We start from the raw sequence: 20,049 nt of genomic DNA on the forward strand, positions 1-20,049 counted from the left end.
AAAAAACAACCAAAAAAAACCCCACCCAGCAACAACAACAACAACAAAAAACCCATAGAAAAACTCATAAGAGATGAAACATTTTTATCATTTTAGCTCCCCAGGGCAACAACTCTGAGTTTTGGAGCATCAAGTCATGGCTGTTTGGTGAAGTGTGATGCTGCCAACATATTGGAGGATAGGGACAGAATCAATGGAAAATGGCCCAGCAGAATTACATCATGAACAACAGCTCATATCCATGCTAAATTCAGTGAATCTGAAATTAAAGACACAATGGTGTTCTTCAACCTCCACTCAGTGGGCTATTTAGGAGGTGAAGAGATGTGCCTATACAGAAAAAAAAAAAAGGCCAGGGAACTTTCAACCCTCATAATACAAGGAAACATTCTTATGAGGTTGCTTACATTTTTTCTGTTGCCAGACACTTTAACCTATTAGCTGGGTTAGAAAATGTGTCCTAATATCAACAAACCAGATAGGGAGTGGGAGTGAAGGAATATAGTTATTCTAGTTAATAAAGTAAGTCTGTTACAGAGATTTTTTTTTAGTGCTTACAGATTTTTGCCTTCCTCTTTATAACAACAATAGAAGACAAACAAAAATCTCTCTGTGCTGGACTATCAACAAGTACAAAATCATTCGGAAGTGTATTAGACATACAGGGACATATTTGTGTTGCTGATCTGTCTGGATGGCCTCCAAAAAAGCCAGTTGCTTGATGTAGGTCAGCCAGAGTACAGAGCTTTGCATGACAAAAGAAACCACAACACAGTCAAAAAGCAAGTGGGTATTTTGCCCTTTATTCTCCATTGACCATTGTTCTATTTTTGAGCTTACTTTACTACTGTGGTTTTTCTTCCTTCTTTGGATTTTAATTAAATTCTCCTTAGGCTTACTAGCTTGACATTTTCTTCTTTTTTTTTTCTTTTTTTTTTTTTAGTGTAAAAATGAAGGAATCCTTTTTACTAGGCCACTTTTCCCAAATCTCACTGCTCTACCTATAATTTAAATGAGTCATTAATGCACAATATCCAAATAAAACTTTGTGAATGTGGATCAGACGGGTATAACAAGCTTTCTGACTATTATGGAACTGATTATCACCCATTATGTAAAATACCCATGGTTTTCACAGCTGTGCAGAAATAGAAAAGTCTTAGTTAGCATCTAAGCCTGACAGTATTGAACTCTGAAACAGATCATATCGAAAGCGTTTGATGTTGGCTGCCAGGTGAGAACTGGGTCCCCACTAAAATTCAGAAGGCATTTTGCTGTTCCTTTCCTTGCAGCCAAGATTTCAGCTTGTCACAGACTGCAAATATGAATTCCTTTTCTCTTTGTTTCTTCCAGTTTTCTTCTGCCACACAAATCAATCTGCACTCATTCAGTTTTATTAGATTTACTCTCAAATCATAGTGCTGTAACTGAGAACAGAATCAGACCCAGGAATGCATTTTGCCTTCAAAATAATTAGCTGCATTCTATACAGTTTCCCATTTCTTTCCAGCTATATATGCTCTCTGGAGACCCTATGTACTGAATTTACACAAGCTGTATAACAAGAGTCCTTTTATAACATGGACTACCATGATTGGAGAGAGCCTTATAAAGACAGAGCACCACACTTGGATAATTCACGTGCATAGAACCCACATACAGACCCAAAGTTATTGACCAGGCAGAGTAAGTTTTTCTGATCATCACACTGTGCCTTTTTTAAAAATAAAGTGCTATTTGCTTATGGCTAAACCTTATATGTGGCTATTGCATGCACATTTCAGGCTGCATTGTCAAAAACCAAAACACCTTCACCAAAAATGATGGAGCCTAAGCACTAGGGCAATGACAATTTTTGTTGGTTTTTGTTTGTTTGCTTGTTTGTTTGTTTCCATTTTATTTTGCATTCCAACAGAATTTTTGTCAAACATAGAGCACGTGAACACACAACACTTTCCTTCACTGTTCCCCACACAGAGCTGTTCACAGAAGAGGAATACTAAGGAGGAATGTTTCTAAAGCCACAGACAACTTCTCCACTTATTTCAGGTTTTGTGGTTTGTTTCTTTTTTTTGTTTGCTTGTTTGTTTTTCTTATATTTAATATTATGACAAAACATTATAAGAAAGTCTTCCTTTAAGTAGTGTGAATATCAAATAGTATTTGTCAATCCCTGAATCATGCTATTCAAAGTGCTTAAATCTACACTAAAAATAGAAGAACAGAAAAGTACTTCCCATGTGGCTAAGAAAAGACCTACTCATTGTCAAATAATTACATCCTACATTTATTCCACATCCCAGTCTTTACACCAGGGCATGTAAAGGGGAAAAGAATAATGCATTGCTTTCAGAGGATCCTGGGGTATTTGGGAGTGTTGTGATTTAAGCCCAGATGGAAATTAAGCACCACACTGCCACTCACTCAACCCCTCCCCTTCTCCCACCCTCAGCCCAGTGAAATCCAGGACAGACATCCAAATGAATGAAGGAAAATGCCATCAGTGCCTGACAGGTGTCTGTAAGAGCAAATAAATAATAGCTTTCTTAAAGCAAACGTGCAAAGTTCTCTTAAAATTTTATGTGACCTGGCAGCCTAATTTCCATTTTGTGGATGTTTGGCACATGTCCAGAGACACTATAATAAGAACAGGTTGTAGAAAAGGACTTGAGCTTAATCTCAGAGAAATAAACATTTTAAGCAAATAAAAGTGTACACCTCAAAGGTCTATTAGCTTCTTATGCAGATACTGAGATTTCTTGACTTTCACAACAGAAGCACAGTCATTTCCTCCCACACTGTCAGTTCTGGATTGCTCCCACAAATATCCCCCAAACTGCAGCTTCTCCACTCACTTCTCATTAAGACCAAAATATTATAAGCTCTACTTTTCTTGTTGTGACAATCATGATGAGCAAACCCCACAACATCCCTCATATTGGCCAATATCATTCAGCTGCCATAAAAACACCTAGAGCTAATTAATTACATAAATAGACTCTAAGGCCTGTTTGCCGGGACACCAGTTACACTTCTGCCAGGGTAAATCAAACCCATGGCTCTATGACAGTGTGCTGCAACCAGTAACTCTACTCCAGCTCCTCTGCTTCTGCCAGCGGGGACTAGCAGGGAGCTTGGCCTGAATATGTTGTAGAGCCTGCACCACTCCTCTCTCCTTCTAAAAGCAGAAAGGACTTTCCGTTATTTAAAACATAAGTATGAGCAAGGTGCTTATTTAATTTGTCTCAAAGATGTCTGGATGTAAACACAGTGGTGGGCTTTTATTCTTCCCTGTCAGCCATGGTACATGCATTATTTGCAACTCCTCAAAGATGGAATCATACATAAAAATAAAACTAATTTATTTATTCATTAAAGTGAATAAATTGTTTTTAATACTTCCAGGTCTGACTTAAATATTAATTTTGTATAAATAAAGTTTATTCTGAAAACAGTTATATTTCTGGTAATCATGTCATTTTTTTCTGCCTGAGTTCTTACTGAAATAATGTTGAAATTAATAAAGTTTTATTTATTGTTACAAGCTAAAACCAAATGAAAGAAGATTTCTTAATCTTGAATATATAATTTTAAAGCAAATACAGTTTTTGGAACATTAAAATACAAGGGACTCTGAAATCCACAGGAAAATAATGTTTTGTCTTACTTTTTTTTTGAAAATAACACTTTCTATAATACAAAGTGACAAACCATCTACAATACTGTCTTTTTTATTCCCCTTTGGTTTGGAAGTCATCACTGTACATATCAGCAGGACTCTGCACTTCAGTGTCTATTGCCTCACTTGTCTTACTCGCCTGACATTTGCAAATGTTATTTGCAAGATTTTGAAAGTTGAGAAAGAAAAAAAAAAAAGAGTGCTTAAAAAATAAAATCCACAACCACATTAATACTTTTCCAGGATGTGTTAAAAATAGGGTTGCTTTTATATTTATAAAAGGATACAACCAACTCATTCTTAAAATAAGAATTAAGAAAGAAACCAAACCCAAGAAAGCAAAATCCAAACCGGCTATAGTTTCTACACACTCTAGTGACTACTGTGAAGCAACCGATACAGATTGGGTATTTTCTCTTGTTTGACAGGTATCTACCAAGTTACATGTTAGATGGTCAGACTGTAGTGTTACCCCAAATGGGGGTCTTTGTAAGGGCAGGGAAGGAGCAGTGCACATTACGGGAGTAGAAATGAAACTGGAGCTCTCAGTGAGCAGTGGGGTCCTTCTAAGAACAAAAACTCTCCAAAAGAGGTGAGCTGCAGCAGGCATGGCTAGGCAGGCCAACAAAATGGATGGTGCTTCTGATATCAACATAGCTTTGTCCAAGCATTTTCAAGAGAGGTTATAAACAAACAAACAAAAAGTCTAAAACTATACTAATGAAGCAAAAAAGTTTCCTATCTATACAGCAGTCTCTTCATTTAAAAAAAATGTAAATATACAAATTCCAATGACATATAAAACAAAGTCAAAAATGTGAATGGGAAGAGACATGGGTAAAACAGGAAGACTGATGCTACAAAGAAATTGCAAAAAACATATGTACAAGACCCTGTTTTTCCTCGTTTGTTATCGATTGTAATGCGTGTTTAACAGCAGCAGTCGAGGATGTAGTTCCAGGCACCAGACTGCAGACTCTGCTCCTACTCAAGGGGGTTGACAGCCCCTTGCATGTCGGTCACCAAATGACACTGGATATACTGGTCTCCCGTGGCAGGAGGGGCAGTATGGCACTGTTTGTGTGAGCCTCTTCGGGGTTCTGCTCCCTGTTAGTTTTTGTCTGCGGCCGCTGCCCGTTTATAAGTGTCATGGGGATGTTGCAGTAGGTGTGCTGGTTACCTATTGAGGTAAGAGGCAGGGTGCCAGCAGGAGGTACATCGTACTCATAGCTCCGGTAATAGTGTTTCTGGCGCATCTGTGAATGATATGTGTTATGAAAGGTGGAGCGCAGGTCTGGATGGGCAGTGGCAAGAGCAGTGGAGGTGGCAGCAGCCATGGAAATTGCGGAGACTGTCTGCAGTTCCCCAAAGGGCCCCTGCTCACTGACATCTAAAACCTGCTCATTTGTCATGGGTTCAATCCTCTTAAAAGGCATTTCGTACTGTAAACGTTTCCAGAACTTGGAATTCAACTTGTTGCATTTTGGTCCGTGCCATTTAATGACAGTGAGGAGCTTGATGGTATGTTTTAGGGCCTCAACCTCCTGGTAGTTCATAACTCCTCGTAGTTCACTGCATTCAATCAGTATCACTTTGATTTCTCCCGTGACTAACATATTTCGAAGCCTTGTTTCCAGTTCAAAGATGCTCCAACCTCTTCTTACCACGTAACTTGGAGTCATGACGATGATAAGTCGCTTGCTTTGGTCTACACATCTTGCCACATCTTCAATGTAGGCTACAAAACAAAACAATTGCTCAAAATGCAATCTAAGAAAACAGTCTGCTCTCATAAACTAGTGAGAAAGAACAGAGGCAAATCCCTGCTCCCAGAAGATCTCACTAAAATATACAAAAATATCATTTATAAATGTGCCAGGCTGGCCCGGCAGACCATGATCTTGAGCAACCTGCTCTATGTGGACCTGCTTGAACAGGGAGGTTGAAAAAGATGACATCCACAGGCCCCTACCAACTTCATACATTCTGTGTTCCTGCAAAAGATCTATTCCCACATGTGCTATGGATTGTGAGTGTTTCTTCATGAGCTGTGGCTTTGTATCGTCTATATTGCTATTGGAGCAAATATGCCCATCATGATTTTTACCTTTAAAAAGGCAAAGTCACCCAGTTAGACAACAGAGCAGCAGCCATGTGCTTCAGGACCTCGGTCTCAAACCCAAATGATACTCTAAATTTTTTGGTAGGCTTATATTCTGTTTTTCCTTCATGTCCCTGCCACACACATTCATAAAAAATTATCTCCTGTAAATTAATGTTGAGTTTGCTGTAGATTTTAAAGAAAAAATCCATTAGACTGTTTGATGTTCTATGTTGTTTGCCTATACCAAGTATCATTTTTTTTATCTTTCATTAAAGGTATTGAACTTAATCACTGTCTATATGGTTACAGTGAAGTCATGAAGAATATTACAACAACTGAAAAAATGTTACTGCACTTATGTTGGAATATGTGAGAGGAACATGAAAAAGATCTACTTGTACCAGCTGGAATCAATTCTAGTATTCAGTCTCTGAGAATGATCAAGTACATCCACTACACAATTGGCTACAGTGGACACTGACAGAATTCACTACTTTTTTCTGGTGTAGAAGTTATTACTCAACCATTGCCTTAGTCAAACACAGCTCTTTCCTTCCTGTGTGAATTTCTGTAATACTAAGAATCATGGATATCTTTCCAAACAAAATCTAAGGAACTGAAAACAAAGAACTTGGTATTCATTCCTAGATATGCAAGTTCTCAAAAAATCTGAAAAATGTTAGTCTCTTTCATTTCCTTTACTTTTGCATCCCCTTTCCTCACTGCTTTATCTTCAGTTAAAACAATACAATTACTAAATAATAATCCTCTTATCTGGGAAATGCACATTAATATTTGGTGGTTTATCCTCACCATTCTCTAAGACATGGGAGAAAAGATGACATTCTGAAGGAGTAGCTATAGAAACAAGACTAAAACAATCACTGCAATCATTCATTTTCTCATTCAATATCACATGAGAATAAAGACATGACTTACTTCCCGTGGGAATCAAATCTCTGTCTGGTATGAACAACTTGTATCCATAATGCTTTTCCAGCATATCTGGTAGAATCTCAAGAGCAAATCTTTCTTCTTCTCCAGTTTCTTGATTCCACTGGTCAGGATCCACTTTGGTATAAGATAGATATGCATCATAGTCTTTGTTATCTAAGGAAAGAGGGAAATTAAGTTAGTTTATTCCTTATTCTAGCAGTTTTCCCAGATATTTCCCCAGATATTATTTCTGGGAGAATTTTCCAGGAAGAGGAAATGGTTTAGATAAAGTGGCAAGCTTTCACCCAGTCTCCAGATATGCATCCATTCAGCTTTCCTGTTTCACATGGTAGGGATAATCCTGAGTTACACAGAAGCAAGGAAGAACGGCTCCATATCCATAGACAGAAGTCAGTTTATGTAAGAATCTGGATGAAGAAAATCCATTCAACTGCAGGGTGACAGCTCATGAGCACAAAAGTCAAAAGTCACTGAGAAGAATTTGCCTTCTTCTCTAGCATAAAAGGAGAATGAAGAGCAGGGAAATAACTAGGCAAATGTGCAAATATCTCTGCTGCATAGTAAAAGCATTTCAGTCTTGCCAGAATTTTACTATAAATTTAGGACCTGAGGCTGAAATGCTCTACGTGTACATATAGCATTCCTTTTAAAACTCTTTAACTCTCCAGGTCTGAAATTATTGCCAAGCTTAAATCTTCCCAGCATCATCTCCTGATAAGGCAGTTTAAATTTCTTGAATTCTGTGCACTTAAATTTGCAAATTAAATGTTGCATTAATGTACATTTCATTACTTAACAGTGTGTTACTTCAATATGAGAAATAACCATGCCTGTGTTTTAAATGTGCTTGCTGTGCCTACTTGAAAGACTGAATCAAAAGAGCTGCCATTAATTTTCATTAGGAGGTCAATAATGCCAAGTGCTCTGGAACTAATTCAGTGAAATGAGAGGTCATGTTTTGACTTTTGTTGTGAAGAAAGCAGAGGAAAATCAATGACTAGAGTAATGAAATGTTAACATCCTTCTAACTCTCTTGACAACATTATGAACAGACTACCCAGAATATCAATTTCTTATAAAAGAGATCTGACTGAATATTCTAAATACTGTGTGTCATAAGTAATGTTATATTCAGTCAGTGCTGACTTCATTTATTTATTGAGCAGCTCCTTTCTTCATTTTACACCTTTTTGTAGTCTGGTAGTAGTATTTTGAAAAACCTGCCAGCTGCAGGGAGTATGGAAAGCGTGTAAATGAAATTAATGGAGTGGTGGTAATCTTGAGCAGTCCTCTCTCCCTTCTGAGGAATCATATCCCTTCTGAGGAACCATGTGCACTATGCTAATTAACATTTTCAGATGACAGAACAAATGTGGTTCTACTGTTACTACTTTTAAACTTTCTAAACCCATGAAATGGCCATTCTGTGCTCATTCTGTGCCCTGCACATCTTTCGTGCGATATTATCTCGTGCATTGTTATAGCCACAGAAGAAACTTAAACAAAACAAGTGAAAAAAAACCCCAGCCAAAACAACAGCAAAAAAAAAAGAAACTAAGAAAAAGAGAAGCACTGCCTTTTATGGGTCACACTTTCTAGGATTTTTTGGGAGTATTTATGAAAACATGTCCTTTAACAACAGAAAAGCATCTCCTGTCTTTCATAATGCCTTAAAATAAGACTGATTTGATCAAGTATGATATAGATGGACATACACTGCAGGTTTATTTTCTGCAGTTGGACAGTGATAACCCAGCAAAAGAGTTAGAACACAGTGAGGTCAACAATGGGGAAATTATATGGGGAAATTATTTATGTAATTATTTTATATAATTATATATGGGGAAATTATTACAACGGAAAAAATGCTGGTGCTGCAATGACATATTCTATTGTCATCCATTAATGGTCACGACCATGGTACATGCTTGAGACAAGTGCTGCTCTGTTCAAAGTCTTTGAGTAAAGATGAGAATGCATCATTTTTCAAAGAGATAAATAATAAGAAATAAAGCAGAATTCAGACTGTTTTAAAGGCTGAGTATTGCCTGCTAAGATACAAACACACATTCTTACTTGGAGGGGATCATTTGTGCTGTGACATTGTTTTATTGCATATGCAAATCTCACACTTATGCATTTAGTCAAAGTACACATTTTTCATATCATGGAGGCTCCAGCATCTCAACATCTCCCCTAACTACAGCTGCATCACCTGTGTTGCAGGGAAGATATCTTTCCCTCCTAGTTTTACTAGTATTTGTAGGGCAAAGAATGGTTGGGGTATATCTGCAGGGATGTGTTCAGGCATCAGGCATGGGGAAGTTCTGGATTAGTTCATCACAGTGAGGTCAAATGCAGCTTGTGCTCAAGGTGTGATTCATTCAGTCCACAAATGTCAGCCCCAAGCCACCAGTACTGCAAGACTCCAGGCAAAACAGACTGTGAGTTACAAACTGTCCTATCAATTCAACCATTCTATGGAGCTGAAAAGGAGAAGTTTGTAAGTGAGCAATGGTCATGGAGCCTCACGCAGCCACAGGTTTAGATAGACCTTAGGGGTAAACACTGAGGGTCAAATCTCATCTTCGTTGAAAACACATGGAAAGATTACTTCACTCAGTGGCCCAGGTTTCTAGGCAAAGCACCTGTTGCATCATTTTGGAGCATGCATTCTTTAATCCTGCCCATTCCTTTTGGTACTCATCTAAATGCAGAGTATGCTGTCATACTCCCTGTAACTTTCTACAATGTTAATCTAACAGAAGTGATATAAATTTTTAGGGGATGAAGCTGTAAATGCTTCTTGTTATTCCAAGGATGTGCTCAGCAGCAGTCACTTAAAGGCTCAGTGTAAGCATAAAATGAAACCCAGACTCTATATGCATCTACTTTTTCACATGCAAATGGGATCTTTGGGTAAGTAAATTGCTATCAGACATCTAAGAACTCATCTGTATGCATGGCCTCTTAACAGCTACACATGAAGAAATGATAAGCTGGTGCCTACAGAAAGAAAGATAAAACTTCCTCTTCTACAGGGACCACCAAGAACATTTAACATCAAATTTGCATTATAGATGTATGTGTTTTCTAATGATTTCCATGTTACACTGCAAGAAGTCAGCAGTTTGGGCCTTTGAGGGTTTATTAAACTTAAACATTGAAGATATTTCTGCTAATGGGGGACAGAGAAATCATCATGAAAAATTAAAAAAAGACCAAAAAACTTTCTAGAGTATTTTTTTTCCTTATCAGCCATGTTCAAGCCAGTGACAAATTCTAACTTTCATCTGGCATTATACATTTTAGCACATTACCGATTAAGAGATCAAAACAAGGAGAAATCCCACAATGTTGTATTTCATAGTGAACCTTATTTCAATGAAGCTCTAAGACCTAGAGGATGGAGTCAGCTCATGTGTCTGTGTGTCCTGAAATCCTCAGAGCAGTTTGTAGCGCCTTCAGACACATTCAGTGCAGTGGAGGCAGCTGACCCTGCACAGGATTTCAAGGGGAAACAGGAGATTGGATCCTTCCAAATGCTGCAGGGAGCTGGAGTCAAACTGATACAGGAAACTTTTGTCTTAAAAAAACATGATCTGTTCAGGAAAGGTTATAAAGAACCTTTCAAAATTTCTCAGAGACTGTAGTTGCTTAAAAATTATGGCATTTCTTAATCTGTATTTGCTTCACTATTCTGGGGGCTACATTTAATATATACATTGGGATAGTGGTTATCCTTAATATAATGAAAAAATGTCATTTAATGCTGAGTTGAATAAACCATTCAAATCCTAGGTCTTTCAAAATACTTCTACTTTTCTTCACACTATTTACTGTTGCTGATGTAACATTTTCTATTATTTTTAAATGTCAAGCCCTTTTAATATTAATAAAAATTAAGAACTACCCACACAATTTTTTTCCATAGCATAGTATATTTTAAATGTAGCATTCCTTGTGATAGTTCATATTCTTGTTCAAGTGAGCAATGTTGAATTGTATGGGAGTATTTTTTTTCTACTTTGTATCTGAACTTTTTAACCCATAACAATCTCTTAGTTTGAAATCCAAAGATGATCTTGGTAATATTTGATTTTTAAAGATATATATATATATATATATATATATATATAATAAATTACACATGCACTTTAAATTCTGTGAATTCTGTGAAATAGGAAGAGAGAAAAAATAAGGAATTTTCCTTTGAATTAGGACATTTCATGTACAGAATCTAGAAAAATCTCATATTCAGTGGAGACATAAATTGAGTTTTTATTGTTTGAATTATATTTCAGATGTAAATAAATAGCATAAACAAGAAGAGTTAAAAGAAACAGTTTTCCAGCAATAAAATTGTAATTAAATAAGAGAAAAATCCCTTTTTGTAACCAGTAATGTTTAGAAAGAAGAGAGCTTCATTTTTCTAAGGTGATTTTAATAGAATTTTAAATTGATATTCATAGAGCAGGACTTCTTATCGTCACAATTTGCCAATAGCCAATAAGAATATATAAACGAGTGGTGAGACTGCTATTGCAAACTTATTTTGTGCATCCCCAGGGAAGATTCAGTAATTGCAAAGTCACTAACTTCAGCATAATTTCAGTCTAGCTATACCTGCATAGCATAATCATTAACACAAGTGCTTTGGTGGTGCTTAAACCAATGGTAAAAGTTATATTTGAAAGTTAATAACTTAGTCACACAGAAACCTGAAGAATCTTAAAGCGCTGCCATTCCTTGCTGCTTAAGAGTTTCACTGGGATGAAACCCAGGAAACCACCAAGAAGTATTTATCTGCTCTTGTCTTGGACAGTTAATAAGACATTATCTGGGCATTCCCATAGGTTAATCCATGAAACCTACTAGTCTTTTGCAGCTAAATTATAGCAAGGACAAAATCATGATTACATTAGGACTCCCAGGTGCAACAGGAACTACAAGGAAGAACCAGTTTCATCAATCTCCCAATCTGAGCATTGATTTGCTTTCCCTCAGCGAGAAGCAGAAATTCATCTCTCATGAAAGGGCAAACACCCAGACAAGAAACATTACAGATGTCATGTACCAAATCCAAACAAGATTTCTGGAACTGGGAGAGCTCAGCAGTGGCACATTTTAATATTATTAGGAGCACTTTGCTTTCTTTCTTTATTTCAGCAATGTGGTGGAAAACAAACAAACAAACAAACAAACAAACAAGCAGCCACTTTCCCTCCTCCAGAACTGAAACTCCCCAGGCCTGGGCCCAGTGGCCTTCCCTGTAACAGAGCTGCACAGAGGCTGTGTCTTCCGTCAGTTCAACAAGGTTTCCATGGCACAGAGAGCTGAGACTGAGGACACCACAATGAGCTCCTGACCAATATTTTAGAAACATCTGATGGAACCTAAAGGCACCAAGGGTCATTGTGAAGGTCATAATTTCAGCTCTCAAACAAAACTCTTGCTTTCTAGCTATCAGTTGCCTACAGTCTTTTTTATTTCTCAAGCCTAAAGTTTGACTTCTCATTACAATAAATTTAGTCAGGTTTTGTCTTCAATTACTACTTGTTTTTGGCAGCCTCCTAGTGTAAAATAGTGTAAAACTAGTGTAAAATTTCTTCTTTTCTCTTTTTTTTTTTTTTTAAGATTGTGTTCACCTTTGCTTAGTAATTCCTCGATAAAAAACTTTCACCAATTTAAAAGGTTAAAAATCTACCCAGGTAATGGTAGCAGCAGATACTTGCAAACTGTTTCTATTAGCTGTACTGTATGGTCCTGCCTCTGAAACTAGAATCTAAACCACAAACACATGTAGAGTATGTTTGCCTATCTGACCATGTCCAATGGTTTTTAGCTTGTCACCCATAGACTTCTGGATTTATCCATAATGTAAATTAAAACTGGCATACAGTCATTCAAATATGCACTGGAACTTGACAGATCTTGAAATGGCAAAAAAAAAAAAGTCAAAACAAGCTCTTTTGATCACTTTGAGCCTCCTATCCACTCTGAGGCAGGATCATAACTGCACCACTGAGAGAAATTATTCTCCTCTCCACCCTCACTGTGGTTGATGTGGCTGGGAATGCTGGGAACTGCTCCTTGCACAATTTGATGAGCAGGAAAAATAAAATGAGAAAGTTGTTGCCAGGTAAAATAATGGGAAAATTTCCACTGACTTTAGGGTGCCTAGAAGTCAGCTTATATTTAAATAAAAAGCAGATTTCTGTATAGTAGTAATATCTCTTCTGATACAATTAGCTTTTAAAGTCATAGAGTGCAAGCTAGAAAGAAGTCAGGGCATGTGTTGATCACTGGTACTTGTAAATGGCTATTTACATTTTCACTCTGTCAGTTAAAGTGCAGTACTTCTTTTCATAAAGTCATTTAAAAACCAGGAACAACAGCAAGAGAAGGTCCTTGGAAAGTAAAAAATACATGAAAAGCCACTGCTAAAAAGCTACACAGAGAATGAACGTGGTATAAAATCTTTTTTGTTGGAGCTCAATGTGGAACAAAACAGAAGAAATCATCACTTCTAAGAGTGGCTTTCACTAATATAATTTTAGTCCCTAAAGTGTGATTTATGGACAAGGCTTTTAAAAACAAGCTTTTAAGTTTAAGGCTGCAAAGCTATAAAGGTTACCTGACATTTGACAAAGATTAGCCCTTAGACGTTCCCAGTGAAGTATCTATTTCTGAAAATGTTGTTGTTTTCAGAACAGTCAGGGCACTTCTTTGTTTGCAGGGCACTTCAAGCTATCATCTTTACTGTGTATGTAGAAAGATCTTAAACTGGATTTTTCCTCCTAAACAGATTTGGGAGTTTCTGGCCACCAAACCAGTAGTGGTGAGTTATGGCTCAGAGATGCAAGGTCATGGCAAACGCCTGCAGGTAAAAAAAGCTTTGCCAAGGGTCAGAGTGTTTCTCTTGCCCCTGTGCTCCAGTGACTGGGGGAGCTGTCAGACATCCACAGTGAGGTCCCTGACTGGACAGGGGCACCCTGTGCTCCTCTGCACTGAAGGACACATTGTGGTGTCCATCACCCCATCCCCTGGTGAGGAGCCAGCTCCTATGCAGTTGGAAAGCACAAGCATGGAGTGAGAGGAGAAGCAGCAATGTTACTGTATTCCAAATTAGTAGGAAAGTCAGGGAATCAACCATAAAAATATAAAAGGGGGCTTCAATTCCCATTCTCAGGACTGAGCAGGAGTGTCTGCAGGAGAGTGAAAAACAGAAGGAGAGTCTTGTCCTTAGGCTGAGAAAAAACACTGTGAAATGCAACAGTGTAAGTTAGAGAAATGAGCAATTGACAGCTGCGACCACTTCTTTAATCTGCAGTATCCATACAGAAAGTAATAAATTGAGTTGCATTAGCTGTGAGGGTTAAATACTTTGTTTTCTAATACTTCTCACAATTTACCCATGCCTCCCACAAAAATGCGTATTTTAGTTAGCTTCAGAAAAACTGATGTGTCTAAGGCTTGAAAAGGAAAAAGAAATTGTGATGAGATTTGACATCCTTAAGGGCTTGTTCTCTGATCAGGGAAGAAATGAAGCATTGAATTTTAAAAGAGATTTTCTACTGAAAATTTTAATTGGACCTCACCTTTAAAGCATTTCAAATCCTCTCTGGGTACAATACAGTGCATACAAAAAAAAGACTGTGATATTTTGATGTTTGCTTATCTCCATGCTGTCCTGGAGTATGACAGAACATGGTGTAAATTATGAATAGAACGTGGGCGCTCTGCTGCTGCACTGCAGGAGGTGTGGTTAGAATAGGGTTTTAGAGTTCAGCATTGTGTGTCTGTCAGTAACAAACTAAGCCCAAGGAAGGGATCTCGGTCTATGTCTGCAATTTATTTCTGCACAAGCCATGTCTTGGGCTTCTTTGGAACATTTTCTCTCCATCTTCCTTCTTTTGCACGAGTTTAAGTGAAAGAGACAGAGTGAAATGTGCAGCTGTAGTCACTTCATTAGCACAATGGGTTTTATCCATGTTGCCAGCATATTGAACATGGTAGAAGCTACAGGTTTTCATTAGGAATTTATAAATAGTATATTTCTTTTTATATTGCTGTGGTTAAGCACCCAAGCTATCAGTGTTTACCCTCATCTTCTAAGGAAAATCCATGCTTGACCTTCTGTAACAATGACCTTTGCTCAGAAGGATAAACTGAATGGATATTGGTTTTCCTTCTTTTGAATTATAGTATCTTTTAAAGGTAACTTTTTTGATGTTTAATATCCATGATTCAAGAATTGCTGTCCCCAAGTGACCAATGTTTGGGATGGGACAAGAGAGAGAGGCAAGAGTATAGCACCTGGCAGAGTAATTCCTCAAAGGAATTGGAATTACTTGAGAAAATGATAAATGACAACTACAAAAGCAAGAATTACTGATACTAAGAGAGAAAAAAAAATAAATTACATCTATCTAAACAGTTTTTAAGTGTCTATTTCTGCATATTCTAATATGACTATTAATAAATTCACATAATTTATGGAAGCAAGCGTGCACATTTAAACTGGCAGCTGCTTTGTGGATAGGAGAGGATCTCAGCTTCTGTAAAAAAAGGTGTCTGTCAAAATCCTCCATGACTCATGGTCCCTCTGGGCCTCAGTTTCCTCCTCAGTAAAATAAATAGAATAACCTGACTTTTTTCCTCACTGAGCTGCTACATTAATGCATCTTTTTGTAAATCCCGTAGAAGGTTCAAAATGTTCTGATGTTCTTTGGCTTGTTGTTCTGAGCATTTTCTATTTTGAATCCTTGTGCATTTTTAGATGGGAGGCAGAAATGGGTCATTCCCTAGTGATTTTGTTATGGAAGTCTTATATAAGGACCTGTAATTCTGCAACTGCTCTTTTCCTTATCAGTGACAGATTTAGCTATCACTTGTTTATCAGTACATATTTATTTTAATATATCACAGTGGCTTCTGCCTACAGGCTATTATCTTGACCTGTAAAAAAACCTTCTATTAGTATTTCTGTGGGAAAAAAGGTCCTGTCACCAAAGACATAATGGTAGCCCAAAACATCAGGAAATCTGACCCAAGAAACCAAATCTAACTAATCAGAGCCTGCAGCTCAACCCAGTTTGCTGTTCAACAACAATTTTGATTAGTAAGGCTAGAGGCAAAGATTACCTTTTCCTTCAGTCCTTAAAAAGGTAAAGATGAAGAGTCACGCATATGTTTGACAGAGCTGGTGCATATAATGTGGATTACTTTTGTTTAGGCTGGATGTCCTTGAATCACAGAACAACTTTAATGACCATTTGCAGCCTGCTCAGTGACTAAGTAAATGAACTCAAGCAAATGAACTACTGGGTATATTCCCAAACACTCAGTACAGTTTATTGAAACTGATCAGTTTAAACAAGCAGTAAATTGAGATATACTTCAACCTCTACCTATTTGTTCAACACAATTAGGGAAAACACCCCCTTGCTCACAGAGAAGTAAAGCTGGCTTTCAGTACTGACAGGAAGTGAAACTCTTTAATGCACAGATGTTGGCAATTTACATTCAGTGTTGGGAATAAAAATCTAAAAGACATGGATGTCTTCTGGAGCTCCAGAGAGCAGCACATACACCAGCTCAGCAGTGACTGTGCTTATGTGCTGTATGAGAAATGTATATTCAAATCAGCACCTGAAATTGCAGTTGTTAACACATCTTGAACTGAAACGAAATTTGGGCCTTGGTGGAGAGAAATAAAAGACAGATATTTGTAGAAAGTAGGAAATGTGCTAAGAATCTGCCTTACCTCCATCTAGTTCTTCAGCTCCAAAATGATTTCTGTAGAAGAGCATAATCTCTATCTTGTAACACTTGTAGATAGTCACTAAACAAACAAGCAGCAGCAGAATAGCACCAAGCCCACCAGCAAGCTCAACTGTGTACATCAGCTCTGCAAAGAATTACAAAATGCAGTAACAACCACATTCCAAACCACAGAAAGATAAGCAGCAGACCTTGCATTTCTGTTGAACATTAAAATAAAATAATGAATGATGGGTTATTTTACGTATTTATTTCATTTTAAAGCCCTTGAATGAATACCTAATTGATGGGCTTTTTATTCTTCAATAAGCTGTTTTTTCCCTCTGATACACCATATGAATTGCTCATTTAAAAAACAAATTCTGCTGGGGATGTGTGTGTGTGTGTGTGTGCGCTTGTCTATCAGTATGTGCATATATGTGATATATATTTTGTAACTCTCTTCCTTTTTTCTTTTTGTAGATAGATCACAGTTTACTTTACCTAGATAAAGGTTGATATTTGACTTAAAGTGAAAGCAAAGGTGAATGTTCCCCTCTTGAGGACGATAATGCAAAATCAGCCCTTCCTTATTCCATACACAAAGAGAATGTGGGCAAACTGGACAAGATTAAGAATTTCATTATTTTTTCCAAAATAAAAATAAAATAAAATAAAATAAAATAAAGACCCCACAAAACACTTGAGAGATGTGAAGAGGAACCCTACAACCTCACATCTCAGTTATATTTATGTTAATATTTTTAACAGTTTCCCAGAGGTCTGCATTTTATTCTCACTTTTCCCCCAGTGGGCTTAGCTGATGTGTAGACACAGCAAACAGTCCTGGTTTTCCTGTTGTGACATTCCCATTCAGACCCCCTGGTGTCTCTGCTGCATCTGCTCACAGGATGGATTGGGATCATCACCATGGAGCTCTGTTCCTGAGGACAGGGAGTGGTCAGTTGTGGCCACCACAAGTGTCCAGCACCAGCAGTGGAGCCACTTTTCAGGCCAAAGGAAACATGCCACCATGGACTTTTGCCTCCCCCAGTTTGAAGGAAGCTCACAGAGCTTTGTTACTTTTCATTTTCTCATTGACTGAAAACTGGCAGTGACAAAAAAGGAGGGTAGGAGGAGAGTTGTTAACAATTCTGTAATTTGAAATCACTAGATGGCAAGTCTGAAGAGCTTCCATGCTTTTCCAAATCACTCAGTTTTGAGGAATGATGAAACACCAGATCTTGGACATCTGAGGTGCAGAGTTTGTTTCATAAAAGATCTGTGCTGGAACAAGTGTTATTTTCACAGAGGGCAGCTTCTCTCTGAGTGATGTAGCGTGGACCTGGAGTAACCATTTTTGTGTGTGGTTGTGCAGATTTGATAATCCAGCACAATACAATTCAATTAGAGAAATAAAAGGTTAGAGGAAAAATTGAAAACTGCATTTATTTGACAGCCTCTACTGAAAATCACACACCTTTTTTTATATTATTATGAGGCAACTGTAAGAAGATTTCATTGCTCTCTAGAAGACACTAAAAGTATAATAAAATAAAATAAAAAGGCATTTATATTCCATGTCATTCGTTCCAAAACTGTGCTGGAAACTCTTTTGTGTTAGATATTTTTAAGACTGGTTATTTCAAACTCCCAATACTTTTCTGGTCCAGAGAGGGAAATGTTATTAAAAACATTCGATAAAATATGGTTTGCATAGACAAATAATGCAGTATTTTAGAATATAAATGGAAATGGAAATTACTCTGCACTGGCTTACTATACCTGTTTATCATTTTGTAATACAGGTGATGCAGCTGTTCAATGGTAACTAGAAGAAAGGCTTTAATATTTCGGGTTGCTAGGCACAAAGTACTCTATTTATGTGCCTGCTGTTATGACTCACTAAAGGCAAAGAAAAACTTTACAACTGGAAAACAGAAGTTTTTTCTCAACTAATGATTTTTATATTAAATGGAAAGAAATAACTGCAGGTATTCATCTGTTTTCTGTCATTGTGCATGAAATCAGACTAATGCACTGCATCACTTTTGCCATCAGAGTCCCCCTTAGTTATATGTTTCCCCATAAAGTAAGATTATGCCTTTATGTTTGCTTCAGTAAAATCTATCTGAAAGCACATGAAAGTGTCCTTAATTAGGCCATCAAAGCAAACAACAAAATTCTGTAGTCAGCCTGAAACATATAAGCAATTACCTTTTCATGTGTTGCTGCTGAGCCATCGTGATGGTACACAGATAAAGTGGTTCTTTCTTAAACAGATTTGTTTGCAGAGGAAGTTTCATGGTCTATTGATCTAACAGAGCCAGCTTGTACTTTCCTCTGTGCTGGACAGCATCTATCAGCACATGTTCACTCTGTGTTTTGGGTGCAGTTTGTCAGGGTTCAGAGGCAGACAGGGGCAGTGATCAGCCCAGCAGATTGCTGCATCCTTACACCCAGCCCATGAGGTGCCTGAGCTCAACTCAAAGTGCTGGAAGTGGGAAGAGCTGGAAATGGGAAGTGCTGGAAATGGGACAGCAGCACCATGGAGGGCAGGGGGATTGGCCTGGGCACAGTGTCACACCAGGTTGATTGTTTTCAGGCCTTGAGTTTGTCTTTCTACAGGATGCTGACTATGCCCTAAAAGGCCACTGACTAGCTCTGAGATGCCTCAGGGGTTTTAGGAACAGTATTACTCTGTGTTGAGCTGAACTGAAGGTGGAAGAAGCAGAAGGCACAGTCTTGTTGCTGCTGTTGGCCCCTCAGTTGACTGAAGCCATTTCACGTTTCTGTGCCTTGGTTTTCCCAACGCGAATTGGGGAAGGTGCTCTGGCTCCTCCCTAGCAGAGCTTACTCCTGAAAAATGCTCTGTGGGTGCCAAGGGTGTTGGTGATGTGTCTGTCAGCAGTTTCAACAATGACGTAAAGACTGTTAAAGACAAGGTAAAGAGTAGCAGCAAGGTTGCAGCTCATGGCTACCTTCACAATAGCATTTTTTTCTGCTGCTTTATTCTGCCTTTTACACCGTGATTTGAGCACAGTTGCTGCAGCAGGCATTACACTCCTTTTGAAGTGTGATCTATTTTTCCTGCTGAAATTCAAGTTTTCTGCAGAGGCTACATGCTAAAAAGATTCCATTTCTTCACAATTCCACATCAGAAGCAAGATATGAGAAGTGCAAACCTTTTAAAATGTAGTTAGCCCCAGCGTTGCGGTGCTCAAATTACAGACCTGTCTCTCCTTAAGGAGCTGAGACTGAATGTAGAAAATAGTGAAGGAAAATTACTCGGCTAACCCTTAGGGCGACAGGCATTCTGTTAAACACAACAAACGAGCAAGTGCCAGAGAGTTGCATCCAGAAGCACAGCAATCATTTAGTTACAGGCAATTAACAATAGTCTTCCAGTAGCTCAGGAGTAGTTCTACTCTAAGGAAAACACATTGATTGCTGCAGCAGTAGTAGATTGGTTCCTGAATAAATAGCTTCAATTTAAAACAAGATTTGTTACAAGCATTTTGACCAATGGCTGCAATTTTTTTTT

The 20,049-nt window shown here is 37.9% G+C and overlaps 1 protein-coding gene across 1 annotated transcript in view; it reads right to left on the reverse strand.

Moving 5' to 3' along the window:
• Window positions 1-3,345: 3,345 nt before the first annotated feature.
• IL1RAPL1 (interleukin 1 receptor accessory protein like 1) overlaps window positions 3,346-20,049 on the reverse strand; it is a 682,112-nt gene continuing 665,408 nt past the window's right edge. The window contains 3 exon segments of the mRNA XM_036393685.2: window positions 3,346-5,417; window positions 6,723-6,893; window positions 16,510-16,653. Coding sequence (XP_036249578.1) covers window positions 4,699-5,417; window positions 6,723-6,893; window positions 16,510-16,653 — 1,034 coding nt within the window. The 3' untranslated portion in view covers window positions 3,346-4,698.

This window comes from Molothrus ater, chromosome 2 (assembly GCF_012460135.2).
Source record: "Molothrus ater isolate BHLD 08-10-18 breed brown headed cowbird chromosome 2, BPBGC_Mater_1.1, whole genome shotgun sequence".
Lineage (NCBI taxonomy): Eukaryota > Metazoa > Chordata > Aves > Passeriformes > Icteridae > Molothrus > Molothrus ater.